Genomic DNA, 20,287 nt, shown 5'->3' with positions numbered 1-20,287 from the left:
TCGTACGACGGTGTCGTGTGGCTAAAATAGACGATCTACAAGCTCACAAGTTTAACGCGTCGATCGGATATACATTTTGTTGCGCAGCACCCACAACAGTAAAATATATTATAGAATTTTGTTTTTTAGCTTGACAATAAATAATCCTGTTTTGTTTCCTGTGGTATTTCGCTGTAAAACTTTCGAGACTTGATAATCGATATACAGTAACTTACGGTACGTCTGAATAGGAAGGAACCATGATAGCACATATAGGCCTATATTAATAATATGTATACACATTTCCTGGAACCTTAAAAAAATTAAACAAAATCAAGTTAACCTCAGGGTAAACCCTGTTCTGGGCTCAGTCACAGCACAATAAACTTAAATAAACTGAAATTAAACATATCACACGTTTTTATGTTTTGACAAATTCCAACAGATATTAGGGACTGTTTGACATTCAAAACACCACACCAGACTGTTCTGCAGTCACTGGATTTATTACAGTGTTGTAAGCAACATAACTTTAAAATGGATAACTTTCCAAAACCATAAATACATTCATCTCAATAGAGATTATTTAAAATGTCATTATCTTCATAAAAAACATTTGGAATTTCATTTCCAAAGAAATCCACACATTTTCATACTTAGATGCCCTCTTTCCTGGGGTGTATAAAAGTACAGTTGGACCATTACAGTGGAGTTGAGAACGATAAGCATATTGTTGATAACATTTCATCCTTGATCTGTACATATGTTCACTATGTAAAAGTGCAGAGTAAAATTTAAATAATTTGAAAAGATAAAACATAATATATTAATCTTCTTGCATTCCTCTGTACAATATGTACACACATACTGCATGTACATTAACCACAGACCAGGATGTTCAAACTGTTTAGAATCATTAGGGATTAAATTGAGATTAAGCTACATCATAGTTGGGAAAGTCTGACCCAGAATTCAGGGGGTTGAGAATGGCTAACTAATCGTGACGACAAAAGTGTCAGTGCCAGATTGTATAAGCACCCAAGGTCATAGTGAGAGATTATAATAGCGTATCAGTGCTCCACTCTCGACTCTTCAACCGACATCCAACACTTCCATCAACGATTCAGTTGACTGTTGACACAAGACGACAACGAATGGCACTTGATGTAACATTGGATGGGAGGACCACATCAGAAAGTGGACCTCTACGGTGGTCCACTGCGGGTCACAGAACAGGTTTTGAATGCAGTCATGCAGGTACTATGACCAGGGCCTTCAAGAACCTCCAACTCCCATCAGAGTGAACACTCTGAGTGAACACTTGTTCAAGAGTAAATAACCTCTCTGGCCCATACATACGCCATATTCTGCTGGTAGTCATTCATACAGTAGCTATCTCTGCATTGTAATCAGAACCTAAGCAGCAATGCCTGCCTGTACAATGTACAGGCAGGTACATCTGATTTTTATATAGTAGTTTTTAAATCAATTCTCTCTATGATTCCAGACACTCTTTGAACACCCTGTAGGTCTATTCTATTTGTGCGGATTCTGCCAGATGAGATGTGGTAAGACTAGTGTTCCGATAGAAGAGGTAAGCTTCTGAGAGCGCAGCTTTTGTTACTGAGCTTATAACACCTTATTTCGTTTAGGTTTTTATGCTCCTGTCCCCCTCAATCCAATACTCCTCTGTCTGCATCTCGGTGAGACGAGACACTGTCCTCTGAAAGGCAAAGACCTCCTCTTCTCCACTGAAGATGGTCAGGTCACTGGCAGAGTCCTGTTGAACAATAAAGCAGCACGATTAGTGGCGGTGCATTTTCAAAACTGAAGGAGGTGGTTTCCTTTTCTTTTATCAAGAAAAAACATGTTAAAGAGGCAGTTCACCGACTTTTAAGTTGGAGTGTGTTTTGGGTTTTTTTCTTTAATTCTTCCCCTGTGACATCACTAAGTAAAGGGGGAAATCTGTTCTTCATTAACTACAATGGACTACAGTCCATGTTTCCTGTAATTCAAGTCAGACCGGCCACTCCAGCTGATGTTAAGAGTGTCAAGTATCATGTCAGACTGTACCAATTAAATATATATATATATATATATATATATATATATATATATATATATATATATATATATATATATTTTTTTTAATATATATTTTTATTTATTTATTTAATTCGTTATTAGTTTGGTTGTAACCTGTATTATGCAAACAGTCATTGCGAACGCAGTGATTGCGAATGCAGTGAGCACTTACTATGAGACCTAGCAGATCATGTCTGTCTGTGTGTGTGTCTGTCCCGCTATACGTCCAAATATGGAGTGTGTTGCATCAGCAATCACTCAGCTCCATATATGGGCACAAAAGGGGCCAGGTCCACATATACAGTAACAGCAGGACAGACACACAGACAGACAGACAGACAGACAAGATCTGCAGGGTCTCAGCTGCGTTCGCTTCCCGCGTTTGCGCGTCTTACTGGTTTGTATTGTGTCTGCAAATAGTAGTGTGTTAAATGGTGTTTACATATCTTCTTTTCTGAAGTTATTGAGGTAGTGTCATGATGCCCTTCACTGTGGAGGTGCTGGTAGACAAGGTATTCGTAGTCTTAAAAAGGTGAATCTGGAGGGCCGGTCTGAATGGAACTGCATCCATTGTAGAGAATAAAAGTAAGGACCGCACACTGGCCAAATACCTTCCTGTTTATTTCAATTATAATATAATATTGGCGAAAAACAATGTGCAGAGTGCAGACCTTACTTTTATTTGATGCAGTGTTGTTTGTCCTACACCTGGCACACTTGAATAGGGGACTGCCCATAAATCCGACATCCCTTCCGCATGTGGTTAGGGTTAGTAAAGGGGCCAGTCAGACGAACGGGACGTTGGAATAATGGGTTGTCGGAACAATAACATGGCACCATTTTACATGCGTGCACTATCTGTCAGATTATTTCAATCAGTGACCTTTACTCTGAATTAATGTCATTTTAGTCTAAGTGAGAAAGTTGAGACAGCTTTTTCTTCAGAAGTGCTGGTGTCTTGCGAGTAGTTGCAAGTCTTGAGGCTATATCAATTGTAGTGTTCAAACCCTCCCCCTTGTCATGCCTTCCTGTTTGTAGTCATGTTTGTTCTGCGGGGCAAACTTCTTCAGCCAGTATGTTTCGCTACGTTTAGGAATCCCCAACCATGAAAAACAGGTTACTCAAGAACCAATTAACTTTGCTTACCCTTTTCAGTCCCAGATCGTCCATGAGAACATGGCTCTCATGGCTCTCATCATGATCACCATCATGTACAAACATATCCTCCAATGGGTGATCAGCCAAAATCACCACACGCACCTTAATAAATATAAATAAGTTTTATTAAAATTAAGTTCAAACGTATCTATACGGTACATATACCAAATGATAATGATATCAATACCATAAAGAAAAACCCCATGTGCAAGTACACACAAACACACATTTATATATATGATAAATTTGATAATACATAACCTTGCATAATGTTACCTTCTGGTCATAGAATGCATCTATGAGTGTTATGAACCGCCTGGCTTGTGATTTCTTGTTAAGCGTCAGGAGAGGAATGTGTCGAATGAAGACAGTGTCGAACAGCCGAGATATCTCCAGGTAGTCACTGGCCCCTAAAGGCTGAAGCATGACATTAAATAACAGCCTGGGGTCAGTTAAATTAAGAAGAGTCAATAAAGTTAGGACTTGTACTTAAAAGTACTGTGCATGTCATTAATACTGGCTAGTACAGATACACTTGCCAGATCAGTGTTATTGCTGAGATGTGGTCATTAGAGATCAGAGGTCACAAATGACTCCTGCGGTTATATGAGTTTGCATTATCTTTCCCTTTCTTTTCGGCGCAGGGAGTGCCTTTTTCTAGTTGTGTACCAGACTGATCAAATAATACAACTTAATACAACGATTGTTAGTACCCCGGCTGTTCTTAAGTACTTTTTTCAGGTGATATACCTTGGTAATCATCATACAATGACTATATACGTAATTCACAAAAGCACTTACCCTATCACACAACTCCTTAAATGTACAGTCAGCTATGGTCCCGCAGGCTTTGTCCAGGCCTACCTTCCTGCCATGCACATTCATGACCCTTGGTCTCGTTACTGATGTGGAATAAGAAAGTATTTTGTAGAAAGAAACGCACTGTGATGTAATAAGTTGCAATTAAACAAAATATTGTACACAACACACAAAATCTCAGATTGATTAATACTGGCAACTCTACTTACTATCATTCTGTTTGAAGGCCAGTTCATCAAACATCTTATCCAGTGTGTCCTCTACATCAGGCTCACTTGAGCTGCAATAAAAAGTAATAAAACAGGATTTATATATAGGGGGAAAAAAGTATATGCATTACAGAAGGTGCTACAGTTTGTAGTCCTAAAACCCAGAAGTGAGTTACCATAGGGATTTTGATTCATGCAGACGCCCTTTCCACCGGTTGGTTCCCAATTGGAACCGGTTCCGTTCTTTTTGGTTCTTAGTCCATGAGCCAGAGCTCCAAAATTGGTGGGAAAAACTAGACCAATATTAAATTGTTTATAGGATCAATAAAAGTAAATTAATACATGATAACCCTTACACATTAGTATCTTTTTCATATTTTCATTTGCATATTCTCCTACATAATGCCTCATTTGCATATTTTAAAACGAGTTTGACCAGATGAAGAGCCTTGGCTCGAAACGTTGTCAATACATTTATCTTTTGGAGCATATGAGTGTGCGGGTTCCCTTCTCTTTTCATATGTTACTTTTTGAACCCAGCACCTTTTACTAGTTTCTGCATATTTAAAATTTTTAAATTTGTAATACAATAAATCATTGTCTTCGTGTAAGTACTCAATTGGGGAGGTTTCATGGTGATAACAATCTAATATAGGTATGGTTTTGCCCACTCAATTCATAATTAACGTTCCAATTTTGGAGCCCTGGCTCATGGACTGAAAACCAAAAAGAACTGAACCGGTTCCCATTGGGAACCAACCAGTGGAAAAGGAGCCGCAGAGAATAGGGTCTCTGGTTATAATTAGCCTAAGAGTTTCTCTCACCCACTGTTATCTCAGCCATGCATTTTTAAACAGTTGTGTTTTCTTAAACTAGAGGTTATATATGGTTTGGTTTTCTTAAACTAGAGGTTATATATGGTCTGGTTTGTTTAGAGTCAGAGAGACGTGGCCGTGGTCCATCCGCCAGCCGGCCCTCCCATTAGCCAATTATTATATAGGAAGTATCCAAAACACAATGCAGTAATTCCATTGAACATTTTCAGTGGGAACCCATGGCTGAGGTAAACTTGCAGGTTATTAACTGTCAAAAAGACATAATCCCAGGCTGTTTGTTTGGTTAGGGTTCAACCATGATTCATGTTTAAGTGTTTGAGAGAGAATATATCATGTTCCAGTGTCACAGTTTTACGTTTCTTTGCCCATTTTAAATGTCTAGCTATTACGTACCATCTAAAAGAAAATCACTACTTCGTCAATTCATAGTGGTCTAGATTTTGTCATACATAACATCTGCCGAGGAGCAATTTAAGCAGGTTTACAACTTATGAAGCCTTGTTTTTGGTTGTACACAAACTGATGTTTACATGAAATTCTCCACTTAACAGAACAAATCTACCAATTTGCATAATTTTCAATTTACAGGAAGTAAAGTTTTCCAGCTGATGGACGATTCCTTTTCCGGTAATCAATTCCAGAATCCAGGCGAAGAGTTTGGCAATATTGCTGTAAGCAAGAGAAAAAAGATTGCCATTAAATACGTATTCACTAACAAACAATTTTTATATTTTGGTAAAAGTAAAATACATTTCAGCAATGCTACCTACATTTGAGCAATAATAGGGACGAACCAGATCTTTATAAATACTGCAGTATTTAACGTGGGCCTGTTCAGACTTTGTATTAAAATACAATACAATATACAATACATCGGTTGAAAAGTGCACAGTGTAAAGATTCACAGCACACTGAAATTACTTTTCAGATTTTGTTTTTAAATATTTATTTCATGCCTGCAATCAGGAGCAAACAATGCATATGCTTTCACTGATCTGCTGTGTGTGGACCCGAGCTAAAATAAATAAATCAGTTCAAGTAATTTCATTGTGCACTGGATATCTTTCACTCGACATTTCCATGCCATTTTATGTTCCTATGAGAAACCTGTTCCTTGTTTTCTCCATTTTAATAATCAGTTTTTTGGAACAAAAAGGGAGACCTACAACAAAAATAAAAACAGTAAATATACAACATTTTCAACACGAGCCATTCTCAATACCATTAGTAGAATGGCTTATGGTGAAATGTCAAACAAATGCAAGTGATGCATTAAAAAAAATACCCTATTTAATGTTCGTTCACAAAACAAGCACATGATTATAAGGGGATGTCTGCAAGGGCAACTCCAATTACACTTAATTGATTCTTGTGGCGTGTGAACAATTCTTGCATTCATTATAATGGAATTGTGGAAGGGTCTCGTTCAATTAAGCAAGGTAACTTTATTTTCTTTTACATGAAACCATATCACAAAGACGAACTAAATATTTTCAGCCCTGTAAACTTTCAACAGTCAACTCAATTCATACTCCAGTATAGCCTATAATATATTGAGAGTCAAACATATTTAATGAGTCAGTTTACAACTTCACATGGTGAGATTCTATGGCCGTGGTTATTTGAATATTGAGTGAGTTGATTTTAGACCAAATCAAAAGCGGTAACTCAAGACACATTTGAGAGGCATTCTAATGCAAGGTGTTAGAACAGCAATCTGTCCCAACTGGCTGTAAATGCAAACTGGATGTACAGTATATGAACAGTATTATGCTTCTACAAAGATGCAGCCTAATTTATGACAATTGCAGAACTCCTTACCTGCAACACAGCAATGAAAGGTACAAAGTTGACCCGCTGTAGTCCATTTTTATACAAGTCTAAGGGAGAAGAATTGACCTTTATGAGATTTCTTATTGCTTTGATTATTTGTCATAAAATAACCAATATAATTAACCTATGAAATATTTACTTACCTTCAGGAGGACGATTAGAAGTGGCTACCACAACAACGCCCTTCAAAAACAAGTTCTCAAAAAGCTGCTTGAGAACCATGGCGTCAGCGATGTCCGTGACCTGTAAGATTGTGTTGTTTTCACCCAATACTTTATCAGTTATCCAGTAACTTAATGGCTAGAGTATAGTCACAAAACTGACAAAGTTTAAGGTTCCATTACCACAGAAGCCATTCATACTAGCATGGTGTGTATACACAATTTACACATAGAAAGGTCTGTGTTCATTCATTACCTGAAACTCGTCAAAGCACAAAAGGCAAGCCTCTTCACTAATCTCCTCGGCGACAGGTGCAATTGGGTCATAGGATTTGGCCATTTTCCCTGCTTTCCTCTTTGGCATACTCTGTTTCAGCCGATGTATCCCTACAATCAAATGCAGAAATAAAATCCATTCTAGCCTTAGTCTATATACCATTATGCAGCTGGCTGAAATGGCACAACACACAGTGTTGTGCCATTAGTTGTGCACGAACAACAGATCTTCAACCTCACAATGCCGAGCTTGTAGATAGGCTATTTTTGGTGCATGACACATGTCCAACCAAGCATAAAGGCTTAAATATGATTCCCATAATTTGATATGACATCATCTAGGATCAAAACAGGAGCATTATGATTGGCTATCATGCCATGACCAATCAAAATTCACCACGGGCAGTGCATTCAAGTCACATTTTCAAAGAGATTGTTGTAATACATTAGTAATACTCACGTCTATGAACATCCAACATGAAGCCATGAAAGTGAACCCTCTTTTTCTTCTCCGTCTCAACATGTGAATAAAACATGTCCATTACCATTGTTTTCCCTGTGCCTAATACAATACAGAGAATACATATTTAGGAACATTAAAAACTCAACTTTATTATATAACGAATAATACTGATAACCTCAAGTTAACTACTTACCAACATCTCCATAGATATAGTAACCTTTTGGTGGTTTAGGTTTTGTGAAAAACTGTCAGGGGAAGAAAGAAAAAAAGCAATACAAACAAAACACTTATGTTATGCTCTCGGTTAGTTGTGGTTTATGAAGAATATTTGAGCCATTTGTATATTAGTCCAGGACAGTATTCTAAGAATGCAGCCTTAATACCACCATAGCGACCATAGTCCATACCCTTGAAAAGAAAGATGTTGGTGTGTTGGTGTACCCTCTCAGGGTTTTGTGCATCTGTTCCAACTTCTGCACCACCGCTTTCTGATGCTCGTCTTCCCGCAGGCTGCCGTCTCTGATCAGACCGTTGTAGTGCTCCAGTGGCCCGCTGAAGCTGCCGTTTGCGTTCAGGTCCTCAACCGCCTGCGGTGCACTCGCAGAATAACCTTGGGAATAAAACCACAAAGATCATGACGACAAGGTCCATTTTTCCCAAGTCTCTTTCCCCTCTCACAGTATGACAAAGTGGCGTTTATATGTATGTGGTCATTCCAGCGTTAGTCTATATAGACAGACGGTGTCCAAAGGTTATATCGACTGTTCTGTTAAATAGCGTATTAAAGTAGTACAGAGTCAGACATCTTACCACTAACTATAACCACCAGTAGGCCTACTTTGAGGACAAGAAGAACATCAAGGTGGCTAAACTTTACGAGGTAAGTTTATTCCGAAGTTTAAATATTCAGAGATGTGTTGACGTAAACTTAGCAACGTTATTATACAGCTGTTACTGTAGCTCACTGTCACTTAAACAACATCGTTCACTCAAAACCACTAAACAAAACATTTGTCACAATGTGACCATCAAAGTAACTCACCAAAATAATAGTCTCACCTCGTCTGGAAAGGTCTGACAAAGACTTTAATAACGTTCTCGAAGAATATCGTCCATTAAACATGTATCGTAAGCCTAGTGCAATTGAGGGTGACATCTTTACTGAGAGCGGTATGCACGTCGCCATCTTGGTTTACAATTTCGTTGAAAAGCTTTATTAGCAAAACAAAACAAAGCAGGGCCTCGTTATTTCGCCAGCAGAGGGGACTGTTGCATTCAATGTACTGCACTTAGTTAGTTATGTGGCCTCCATGAATTTAATTTAGCAATGAAAAAAATAAAATGGCCTTGTCCTTACACAGTAGAATTGATTAGCCCACCACAAAATATTGGTTGAAACATAATAAATTATATGGGGTCTTGATAAGTAATACAATTACACAATATTATTATACAATAAGATCTTTTTGATTGATTGATTGAAATATTTATTAACAGTTTGCAGAATTACAGTACATTTCAAGCACAAACTCAATACAAAGACTGTTAACTGTGAGTGGACAACCCAATTAAGCATTACACTTGTTTACAAGAGGGTCCACCTTGTTCAATTCATCAAAACATTTAGAGTAAATAGGCACTTCTATATAGTCAAAGAACAGAACAGGAATTCGGTAAAAAGGGAAAAGAAACATATACAGTGAGGGGGGAAAAGGGTGGGGGGATTCAGATTTTACAGGGGCCTGTTGACTGTTGAGAGCGGTTTTGAAGGAGTCAAGGGATTTGCATGTCTTAATGACTGTTGGTAGGGCATTCCACATTTTGGTGGCATAGGAGAGAAAATAATTGAGTCCCTTGTTTGTGCCGAATCTGGGTTGTACATAGTTCGTTGCACTCCCTCTGGTGTTGTGGGTGTGGACTTCGTTAACATTAAGGAAGTATCTAGACAGGTACATGGGTATCTACTATCTTGGTGGTGTATCGAATCTTGTGGACCAGACCCATTGCAAGATGCTGTACTCTGTCGTCGACCCTAAGCCATTCCAGCCTGTCAAAGTGGGCAGAGGTGAGGTGGGTTCGGGGGGTGAGGCCAAGTAGGAGCCTGACCAGTTTGGTTTGGGAACACTGGAGCCTAGTTTTAAGGGCCTTTGAGGTGCTGTGGTACCATGACGTGCATGCATAGTCAAAGAAACCTTGTACGAGGGCTCCTGTTAAGGTCTTCAAGGTGTTTTTGTTGACCAGTGAGAAGATCCTGTAAAGGAATCTTGTTCTTTCGTTTACTTTTTTGATCACGTTGGTGGCCATTTTATCACTGGAAAGATTAGCCTCCAGGATGGAACCTAGGTAGGTAATTTCATCTTTATGTGTGATAACATTGTCACCCACTCAAGTCATTTGCCTTGCTGAGATTACTATTAGATCCAAAGAGAATGGATTCAGTTTTTCTCAGGTGTAAAGATAGTTTGTTATCAGCGAGCCAGGTGCAGATTCTACCGAGTTCAGAGCTGAGGGCCTTTTCAACCTGCAGTTTGTTCCTGACCAAGATTAGCAGTGCCGAGTCATCTGCGAACAGGAACAAGTTACAGTCTTATACTGTATACAATTGTATTGCTTATAAAACTTTGTTCTATATTCTTTTTTAGAAAGCCTTCAATGCAACTTGATGAGAGGCTTTCAAAGCCAGGTCATCATATTTAGTTGATCGTGTTATCAACTAATTTCTGCTGAGAGATTTGAGACTAGAAGTATTTGACAGGCTTTTCATTCAAGTGCCTATGGATTGCCATAATTCATGTTTTTACCATTTTCATGTCTTTGAATCAAATTACCTTTGCCTTTGGTGCATCTACAGAACACATCAATTCTCTTTGGGTCCAGAATAAACCTCTGCCAGGCCAATGGCTTCACAGTCAAAGTGGGTGACACATTCTGACAATGTTATCACAAGAAAAGAGGAAATCACCTACTGTACCTGTGTTGTATTTTAGACGAAATCTTTCCAGTGAGAAAATGGCAAGTTTTGAAACGTGCTATATAAATAAAGTGGATTGGATTGATTAGATAGCTGAAAAAACTTGTTGCGCGGCACCGAGTACTGCGCTGTGAGCTTGTAGATCTGCTATTTAGATTTCAGATGGGGCTCAGGGGACCAAATACATATAATTCTGGGGGTCCTGGACATTAAATAGTTTTGAGAACCATTGATACAGAAACATAGGTTTTTCACTGTCAGGATATAGAAGACATTTGTAGAATTGTCCTCAGGTCTAAATGGGTTCAATTTCAACGATTCAACTGTATCGATATGCAAACAGCAACATATCGTATCGTTTCACTTTGTATCGTATCGTTTTGCAATGCAAACAATCGATTGCATCAATACTAAGTACTTGTGCGTTGTATTTAGTTATTTTAAGAACAACAAATAAAGAAAGAGGGGTTTAATTACTTTTCCATTCCATATCGCTACACTTGTTCTTATAATTTGTGTTCATGTCAAGGTGTGAGTTGTGTTCAGATACAATGTATTTGACGGAGAATCACCCTGTGTACTAAATTATATCCATATTTCTTTTCTACTTAAAAAACCTGCACTATCCACATGTTTCACACAGACTTATTTATTTTTGCTAAATAGTTATTGTATTGATTTTAAATCATTGAATCATATTGTATCGTCTCCCCATGAATGTACCAATATTGTCCGTATCGTATCGTCACCCATGTATTGTGATGCATATCGTTTCCCTGTTAAAATATATCGTTACACCCCTACTTCAGACATCCCAAAACAAACTGGTCAGGCTTCTGCTTGGCCTCACAGTCACACCCACAACTAATTTAGGGGACAGAGTACCAGCAACTTGCAATGGGCCTTGTTTACAAGATACACAACTTGTAAACTTTCCATTTAATGTTTCTATTGTCTTAGACTTTTACATTTTACATTGTCACTAGCAGCACAAGGCTGCCCTCAATCTAATTAGGCCTATATATACACGCAGCCCTGAGCTTCAGCTGCAGACAAAACATAAGAGATAGCATTCAGGGTGTTACAGACTTACAGGCTTGTTGCCATGACAACAGAGGAGCCATTCTCTCTCTCTTCCCCCTCTCCTCTGATACACACACTTTACTGTCCCCCTCAATTCTCTCTCTCTCTCTCTCTCTCTCTCTCTCTCTCTCTCTCTCTCTCTCTCTCTCACACACACACACGCACACGCACACGCACGCACACACACACACACACACACACACACACACACACACACACACACACACACACACACACACACATACACTACAGTAGAATCTGCCTTGCCTTGAGATTCGTGCTCTGCTATTGGAAGCATAACAGAAAGGCAAAAGGGATACTCTTCAGACCTTATTTATTTTTTGATGGTGAGTGCATAATGATCTAAAGTAATTTGTTTACTTATTCTCCTGTGGTCTTTGTGTTTGCATGAGAAATAAAATGAGAATGCAACATAACAAGCATGTCATCATTTCAGAGATTCAAAGTGCATTTCATTCACCCCTGCGATATGTGCCGCTAAACGGGAGACATGCCACATGTTTCTTTCCTTGAGGCTTCTTTTTTTTCCAAGATTAGGCTGAAAGCTGTCATCGTAATGGTAATTCATAGCTGTGTAGCCATGGTGAAGTCAATTTCACCCCCTCCCGTGGCTGCTGCTGAATGCATTAGTCTAATGAGATGTCTGCAGCCAGTGTGCCGAGCAGCAGCAAGCAGCGGCAGCAGCAAGCAGCGGCAGCATAGACCTTAAAGAGATCGTGAGCACAGGCAGGGAGAAACACATACAGCAAAAGATGGCTTTCACAGCCTTGTGAGCTTTTCTTTTGCTCCATACTCATCCTCTGGGCTCCTGGGACCTGAAACAATAGGGGCTTGGTTCTGAGGCATTCACAATAGAAGACAGCAGGTAATGGAAGCTCCCATGGTATATGGTGTGTTATCATAGCAGGATGGATGGAGGTGCTGTTTCCTCCACAGAGCTTATGCATGGCTGCCCCTTTGTGTTGTTTGATTACGGTGCTCCACTAAGTGCTCTCTCTTGTATCTCTCTCTCTCTCCCTCTCTCTCTCTCTCTCTCTCTCTCTCTCTCTCTCTCTCACTCTCTCTCTCTCTGGCTCTCTCTCTCTCTCTCTCTCTCTCTCTCTCTGCATTGCTCCGCTGAGTTTTCTGCAAACTGCTGATGTTGTGTTGCTATTGCCACCCGGTCACGGCATTAAAATGTGCACATTATTGCTCTGCATTAATGCCAACAGGGCACTGTAATAATATGATTGGTTAGCCTATTTGGTTTGTTATGGATTAGGTTGAATGGGAAATGTGTTTTGCTTTTCTCCCCCATGTCTCCAGCTCCAAATGAGTGTACCTGCGGCAACAGCACAGAAAGCAGACAGCAACAGTGAGATGCAATCGGCCGCAGTGACTCCCTCCTTCATCCCTAGCCAGTCAGGAAAGATACCAGGCAGGAAGCGAGGGAGACCCCCGCTCCGCAATGTCGCCAAAATGGATTTTCCAAACCGTTACCCAGAATCCCTCCCTCCCCTGAAAGTGCCAAAGAAGAGGGGGAGAAAGCCGGGCTTCAAGGTCAGCTAGATGGGGGGAAAGGGGGATGAGATGTATAGTCTGTGCATACAGCTTGTTAAAAATGCATGTGTACACAAAGTCTCCATTGCACTTCGGATTTTTTTGACATTCCGGGCAGTTAGCCTCTGTATTCAAATACTTCTGTAAGTAAATAGAAATTAGCATGGAAAGATTATCCCTAATCTTATAGCCCTTTAACTTGTCAGTGGATGCATATCTGCAACAGCAAAGTATAAAACTGTGTTATGTGTGTTAGCTTTGGGCAAATGTAGTAGTTGGTCAAATCCTGCACTCACATATAGAAAATAAATAACCTGCTTTCTGTCTCTCCATCTACAGCTGAAACCCAGGATGGTAATGACACCCTTGGCCATTTCTCCACCCAGCAGCACCCCTGAACCTGACATGAGCTCCATTCCTCAAGATGCTGCCACCATCCCCCACTCTGCCACACCCCAGGTGCTTACAGGTAAGACAGAAGACACTCACATTCTAATAGAAAGAAGAATGGACCATGGTGTTCATTTGAAGCCTTATTTATACTTAGCCACTGTCTTTGCTTTCATCTTGTCCCAACTTATATGCAACCTTATAGTGTGTGTATGTGTATAACGTAAACAGCATGATAGGATTTCTTTCACAACACTAGGACCTCATAAATAAAAATCAAGCAGAGAGATTTAAGTAAAACTCTCGCCATTCCTTTCTATCCATCTTAATCTTTTTCTCTCTCCCATTCCCTCTTGTTTTTTCTCCCTCACCCTCTGACCATGCTCTCCTCCCATCTCTCTCCTGTACTTTATTTTGCCCTCCGTCTACCACTTTACTGCCTCCAGTCTGTATCTACATTAACAAGCAAGCCAACACAGGCCCCAACCTGGACAGGAAGAAGGTCCAGCAGCTCCCGGATCACTTTGGGCCAGACAGGCCCTCTGTGGTGCTCCAGCAGGCCGTCCAAGGCTGCATCGACAGCGCCTTCCAGCAGAAAGCCGTGTTCACTCTCCTTACACAAGGCTACGGGGGAGAGAAGATATCAGGTATCACACAAGGAGCCATACGTTTTTAACCACTGAGCCACTTAACCATAAAGAAATGTCTAAAAGATTAAAAAATAATAGCTGATCTACAAGCACACTGCATCACAGTGTGATGCATTGTGAGCATGTAGATCAGCAAAAGAAATTGACAAATTGTCTGTTTTCCTATTTTTATTTCCACCTAGCGTAGGGAGGAGTTTCGCTCAGAACGGGTTATTCTGGTTGCCATTTTCCTGCCTACCAGTAGGCTAGTAGGCTATAGTAGTAGGCTGCTATTGCTAGGCTACATTTTCCAGCCTCACATATACCATTGTAGATATAAAATAATTAAATAAACACTATGGTTTGGGTGTCAGATGACAAAATAACATAACCTTCAGCACCATTCCCAAAGTCCAAATACATGTATGCTCTGCTCTCTACCTGTCCTCAAACGAGCATGACAGTGTATTCAAAATAATAATGGTCAGATCGCATACAGACAGATTATTTATTTACACATGTTTGACTGATCACTCGTCACTTTCGTGGTGTTTTTCCCTCTCTCCCTGGTTCCATGTCCACATGTCTTCTCGTCAAGTAAGATGTAAACATTGAGAACTGTTTTGACGTGAGGGGAGGGGAGGCGGCTATCAGATCAGAACACCCGAACATTTTCTAACGGCGAATAATAATAATACCCCTGTCGATCCAGAGCCATAGAGTAGAAGAGTTGTGACAAGTCAAAGATAGGAGAGATGGAAGATGGCGTACTGCAGTAGTGTACACACCAGTGTCACTGACAAGCAAACTTACGAACTACAGACTGGCAGCCAAGTAGCCTAGCATCCTACTAGCCTACATGTAGGCAGGAAGATGGCTCCCAATAAGCCAAAATCCTACTGAACGCGTCACTACGCCCTCCCCCTATAATGACAAAATTGGGACACCAGGGTTAAAGTGGTTTAAGCCTGACACCGTTGTACAACAAAAAGGGCAGAGCATGGTGAACTTGTCATTTTGGTGAGCCTGCAATTTTCACCATGTGACACCAGCGTCTGAATTGTATTAATTAAGCATATAGGCCTAGGCTATTTCTTTGAATTTTCACCTATTGGGACGCCAGGATTAATGTGGTTTATTTTGTGTGTTCATATGCTTTGCTTTTTCCAGCTACATTTGATGGGAAACAGCACCTTCTGAGTCTCCCTGTAGTGAACAGTATCGGCTATGTGCTACGTTTTCTGAAGAAGCTATGCCGCAGCTTGCATTGTGAAAACCTCTTCAGTGACCAGCCCATCACACAGCATAACGGTGTACTATCCTGTCCTTATAGATTAGTCTTTTAAAGGAGAAATCCCTGCAGTGCTTCTACAAACTGCAATGAATCTACTGGGAAATATTGTTACAAAATTCAATGCAAAGTTGTTTTAATAGAAATTAAACAAATAGAGATACGCACATCAGAAATAAATGATTAATAATTGTAAATGTGTATACCACAGAAGACAATTCAATGCTAAGTTGATATCAGATCTAAAACTAAAACGTATCTATGAAGTATGAAGTTTATTGCAAAGTTAATGGTTTCTGTCTTATTTCCAACACACACACACACACACACACACACACACACACAGCTGAAACGTCTATGGCTGAGGAGTACCATCTAGACCAATCAGATGTGAAGCGCTACTCGGTGGATCCAGGTGATTCTGCTTTCAGTTCCATAACCTCCTCGTACACACCAAAGCCCTCCTATGGGTTCCGCTCATCACAGCAGTTCTCCAACGGCTCTGCCCCCATGGGCATGTGCAGGCAGACATCCAGCAGCCCCAACACGTTCCTGGAAAACAACAGGACAGGTGAGTGAGTGGTTCATGAGAAGCAGTGTTATCATGTGTACGGTAATAATAGACCAGTGGTCCTTAAAGTGGGTTCAGGAAGGTCCTTGAAGTGGTTCCAGGGGGTCCCCAGCTAAATAATAATTAATTAAAATTAATATAGCATCAGAAACAGTATAGCCAGCCACTTTAACCCTATATACGTACATGGGCTATTTGGAAATAGCTCATAACGCGGCACTGCGTGCGGCAATGCGTGCAATGCGTTGTGAGCTTGTAGATCTACAAATTTCAAACAATCTTGATGTGTTGGTCCGCGGTCACCTAGGCTGCTAATTGACTCCCGATCCCTACGACCTTTGCTTTGTGTCACTCCTCATCTCTCTCCCCCCATTTCCTGTCAACTTACCGTACACTATCAAATAAAGGCCCCCAAAAAATGGAATAATAATAATAAATGTGTCAAATCTTGAATATTTTTCATATTGAATATTTTAACAACACAAAGCTTCTCTCATGGGGGTTCACACCTTTTCAGATGATTGTCTGTGGCCAAATACATAATTAATTTGTGGTCCTCGACATGAAAAGGTTTGAGAACCACTTGTAATAGACTCTCTCTGCTTCCTTCCATCCCCTTTCTCCCTCTGCCTCCTTCCATCTAGCGTAGCCTATCTATCTAACCCCCTCTCCCCTTTTGTCCTGCCAGGAGGTTATAATGCAACTTCTGAGTCCCAGGACTCCAAGGCCCCTCCTAGTAAGGACCCATCTACCTGGTCTGTGGAGGATGTTGTCTGGTTTATTAGAGATGCTGACCCTCAGGCCCTGGGCCCTCATGCAGACGTCTTTAGAAAGCATGTAGGTTTTACCATGTTTATGGAAGACTTGAATTTGTGATGAATGAATGATATAATAATAGCACCTTTGATACACAGAATGTAATTTACAGTATTGAGAAATATTATAGTTGAGTAAAAAGAGTAAAAAGAAGTTTGCTAGTATGGCAATGCATTGCATTGCCATACTAGCAAAAGTGCCCCTCGGGGCACAAGTCTCCACCAGGCCAGGTCAGGTTGTGGCCTCCTGGTGGCGCTATAATAGGCCAATGTGAAAAGGGTAGCATTTGTTCTTACATTTGAGGCATTTTGTTCCAAAAATGTGTTTTGCTGAAATCCACCTGTTGGTGGTGCTATAACAGGCCAATGTGAAAAGGGTGGGATATATATTCCTCAGCCTAGTATGAAAGTGCATGAAAGATTTCATGTAAATTTCACACAGCGTTCATGATTTGAGGCTTTTTGTTCAAAACGGGCCAATCCTGCAATTTTTTAAAGCTAATGTTAGAATATGAAATATCGGACAGAACCGTCTTGAACACATGACTATAGAGATACTGTGTAACATTTTGCAGGATTTTTGGAGGAGTAATATAAAAAAATGTGTTTTACAAAATTCGGCCTCCTGGTGGCGCTATAATAGGCCATTCTGGAGAATTTGGGTCAGAGGTTCATGTTGCATCTAGGGAGTGTGTGTGCAATGTTTGGCATCGACCTGGTTAGCTGGTAACAGACGGACACACACGTACGGAGTGCAAAACATACTCTCTCCCCATGCCTTCGGCCTGGTGGAGACAATAATAGCATTAAATGATCAAAATAAAAAGAAATATCCTCATTATAGGCCTGACCTCGATTAGTCGACTAATCGGTCAAATCATGCAATATTATATATATATATATATATATATATATATATATAAAATGGAATGATCCTCTGTTTATTCTATTGCATAACGGGTTTTTCCCATCATTCAATCAGTTTTCTTTTCTCCTTTTTTCATGATTCGACTACCAGTCGACTATATAGGTAACATTTGGCCAATCAGATTCGATATAAATTATTTGACGGGGCAGGTCTGCTCATTACTAATTCATAAAAAAGAGATAAAAAAATTGCTTTACTTTTAAGTGTAAAGTACAAAAGGAGCAGAATAAGGAACAACAAATTCAAGATGACAAGCCGAGACACAATAGAACAGAGTATAAATGATAACAGAACATGTCGGGGCAGAAAAACAAGATGCCTCATGTCTCTCTTGATTTAACCTGCAGCTAGAATAAATATTCAACAGAGCATACATGAGTGAATGTACATATACCTATAGCACATGTTGTGATACAGTATATTTCTCATTATTTTAACACAAAGCTCTGTTTTTCACAGGAAATTGACGGTAATGCTTTGTTGCTCCTTAAGAGCGACATGATAATGAAATACCTTGGACTGAAGCTGGGGCCAGCTTTGAAACTCTGCTACCACATCGATAAACTAAAGCAGACGAAGTTCTGAAAACACCCCGTTCATCATTTTCTTTCACAAAGTGGATGTGGAATGATACAAACAATACATTTCACTGACAATTTTGCATTTCATAATGTCTTGTGTTGATGATCCAAATATTCAGCCTTGTTTTTCTTAATAGTAATTCAAGTCTTCATTTTTGTATGATTTTAGCACAGATTTGGAGTTAACAATTCTCAGCTTGTGGATTGTATACCCAACACACATGTAACAGAGGAGACAAGAACAGTGTAAGTCTAAGAGTCTATTAGTACTACCCTGCAGGTCTCCTACTGTAACTCAGTACCACAGACTTACAGTACAGCTGCACAGTAAAATATGTGTGTGTGTTCATTTACAGTTAAATTAACACTGCACATTTTACTTTGCTTGTGATGCGGTGCTTTTATTGCTTGACAAGATAATGTATTATACGATACAAATTATACTTCAAGTGTTCACTTTTCTGAAAACTCACAAGGTTTACCTTGTTTATTAAGTTCAAGACGCATCAATTCTACAATCCAATGGGAAGCCGTACATTGTTTGCTATGGTGGTTTTATTATCAAGAGGTTAAAAAAATCATTTTGATACTATTTTTTCACATCACTGTAAAAAAGAAAGGCCATTTGGTTAGTGAAATAATCATTCTTTGTAATATCATTTTAGTACAAAACAATATAGCCTAAACAAGACAAATGATAGCCAATATAGAAAGACAAAGGAATTCTCTGATATACTGTACTCTCGTGATATAAGGGAGAGCATTGTGAATGTTATACAATATCTATGTTTGAATATGCAAGATTAATACAGACCAACTCCACTGCAAAAATCCTGGGTGATTTAACTAGTATTTGGTTAAATCAACACTCAGGATTTTACAGTGTCTCCCCATAGCCTATCATGTATACTCATGAAAAACAGATTTTTTTTAAATCTCCAATGTTTATATGTTTTTAACGAGCATTAGTGTTGAAGCCGAGGTAAAGAATGACTGACAAACACCATAAATGTCACACAAGAACCTAAAGGCTATAGTATTGCTTTTGTATGCCATTTGTGGCATACAGTATGCATCCTTTTTTAATCAAATAACCTTTGTAAGTGAATGCTGCTGTAAGATGCTGAAATACATGTAAGCCATGCCAAGTGAGATCAACCTAGGGTGTTTTATTTTGAAAAATCATTATGAAGAATTTTAGAGGAAGCTGAGTGGATCATATTCTATTCTGGTGCTAAAGTTATCTACTGTATGTATTTGACTGTTTGCTTTTTGTGTTTGTGAAATGTAAATGAAACCATGTGTATACTGTACTGTATGTGAGTATTAAATTAATTAATCAAGTAAAAAAAAATGTGTGTGTGTGTGTGTGTGTGTGCGTGTGTGTGTGTGTGTGTGTGTGTGTGTGTGTGTGTGTGTGTGTGTGTGTTATGTTTGCCACCAAAGTTACAATTGGTTGAGGATATCATCTGAGCATTGCGCATTATCAGCAAGAATTATGGTAGAATGGATTATGCAAATGTGATTGTGATTCCATTCAACCTAAATGATAGCTATAAGAAACATTCTTAACATTGCCTTCAATCCCCCAAGCACCGGTTCACTATAGAGCCAGCAGGCTTGGCCATAATAGTTGTCGCTATACGAGG

General features: G+C 39.5%; 2 protein-coding genes across 4 annotated transcripts; one reads left to right on the top strand and one right to left on the bottom strand.

Moving 5' to 3' along the window:
- Window positions 1–436: 436 nt before the first annotated feature.
- afg1la (AFG1 like ATPase a) lies at window positions 437–9,001 on the bottom strand. 2 transcript variants are annotated; one of them, XM_080783232.1, is made up of 13 exons: window positions 8,862–9,001; window positions 8,227–8,429; window positions 8,013–8,064; window positions 7,817–7,918; window positions 7,337–7,467; window positions 7,063–7,162; window positions 6,908–6,966; window positions 5,673–5,755; window positions 4,251–4,321; window positions 4,024–4,124; window positions 3,499–3,639; window positions 3,211–3,324; window positions 437–1,759 (listed from the first exon to the last, which is right to left on the bottom strand). In XM_080783232.1, exons 2-13 carry the CDS (start codon window positions 8,278–8,280, stop codon window positions 1,628–1,630), a joined length of 1,140 nt encoding a protein of 379 aa, XP_080639358.1. In that variant the 5' UTR covers window positions 8,281–8,429; window positions 8,862–9,001; the 3' UTR covers window positions 437–1,627. The 2 variants fall into 2 exon arrangements, with proteins under 2 accessions (XP_080639358.1, XP_080639357.1); XM_080783231.1 differs by having other exon boundaries at window positions 8,879–9,000.
- Window positions 8,325–19,982, top strand: scml4 (Scm polycomb group protein like 4). Of its 2 annotated transcripts, none has more exons than XM_080783233.1 (8): window positions 8,325–8,699; window positions 13,200–13,433; window positions 13,773–13,902; window positions 14,270–14,470; window positions 15,623–15,763; window positions 16,090–16,314; window positions 17,003–17,151; window positions 18,517–19,982. In XM_080783233.1, exons 2-8 carry the CDS (start codon window positions 13,206–13,208, stop codon window positions 18,640–18,642), a joined length of 1,200 nt encoding a protein of 399 aa, XP_080639359.1. In that variant the 5' UTR covers window positions 8,325–8,699; window positions 13,200–13,205; the 3' UTR covers window positions 18,643–19,982. The 2 variants fall into 2 exon arrangements, with proteins under 2 accessions (XP_080639359.1, XP_080639360.1); XM_080783234.1 differs by lacking the exon at window positions 8,325–8,699 and adding an exon at window positions 12,628–12,759.
- The last annotated feature ends 305 nt before the right edge of the window (window positions 19,983–20,287 follow it).

Source organism: Protomyctophum bolini, assembly GCF_963924005.1.
Source record: "Protomyctophum bolini genome assembly, chromosome: 15".
Lineage (NCBI taxonomy): Eukaryota > Metazoa > Chordata > Actinopteri > Myctophiformes > Myctophidae > Protomyctophum > Protomyctophum bolini.
The sequence above is the reverse complement of the archived record's forward strand: the minus strand, read 5'-3'. Positions and strand labels throughout refer to the sequence as shown.

What these genes read in the sequence shown, in the direction of transcription:
- scml4 (XM_080783233.1), top strand. Translation starts at nt 13,206, where the DNA reads ATGAGTGTACCTGCGGCAACAGCACAGAAAGCAGACAGCAACAGTGAG. An exon ending in CGGGGGAGAGAAGATATCAG is followed by an intron (nt 14,471 to 15,622) that starts GTATCACACAAG and finishes TGCTTTTTCCAG; the next exon opens with CTACATTTGATGGGAAACAG. An exon ending in CCTGGAAAACAACAGGACAG is followed by an intron (nt 16,315 to 17,002) that starts GTGAGTGAGTGG and finishes TTGTCCTGCCAG; the next exon opens with GAGGTTATAATGCAACTTCT.
- afg1la (XM_080783231.1), bottom strand. Translation starts at nt 8,975, where the DNA reads ATGTCACCCTCAATTGCACTAGGCTTACGATACATGTTTAATGGACGA. An exon ending in CTATATCTATGGAGATGTTG is followed by an intron (nt 7,919 to 8,012) that starts GTAAGTAGTTAA and finishes GTATTGTATTAG; the next exon opens with GCACAGGGAAAACAATGGTA. An exon ending in ACGATCTGGGACTGAAAAGG is followed by an intron (nt 1,760 to 3,210) that starts GTAAGCAAAGTT and finishes ATTGTTCAACAG; the next exon opens with GACTCTGCCAGTGACCTGAC.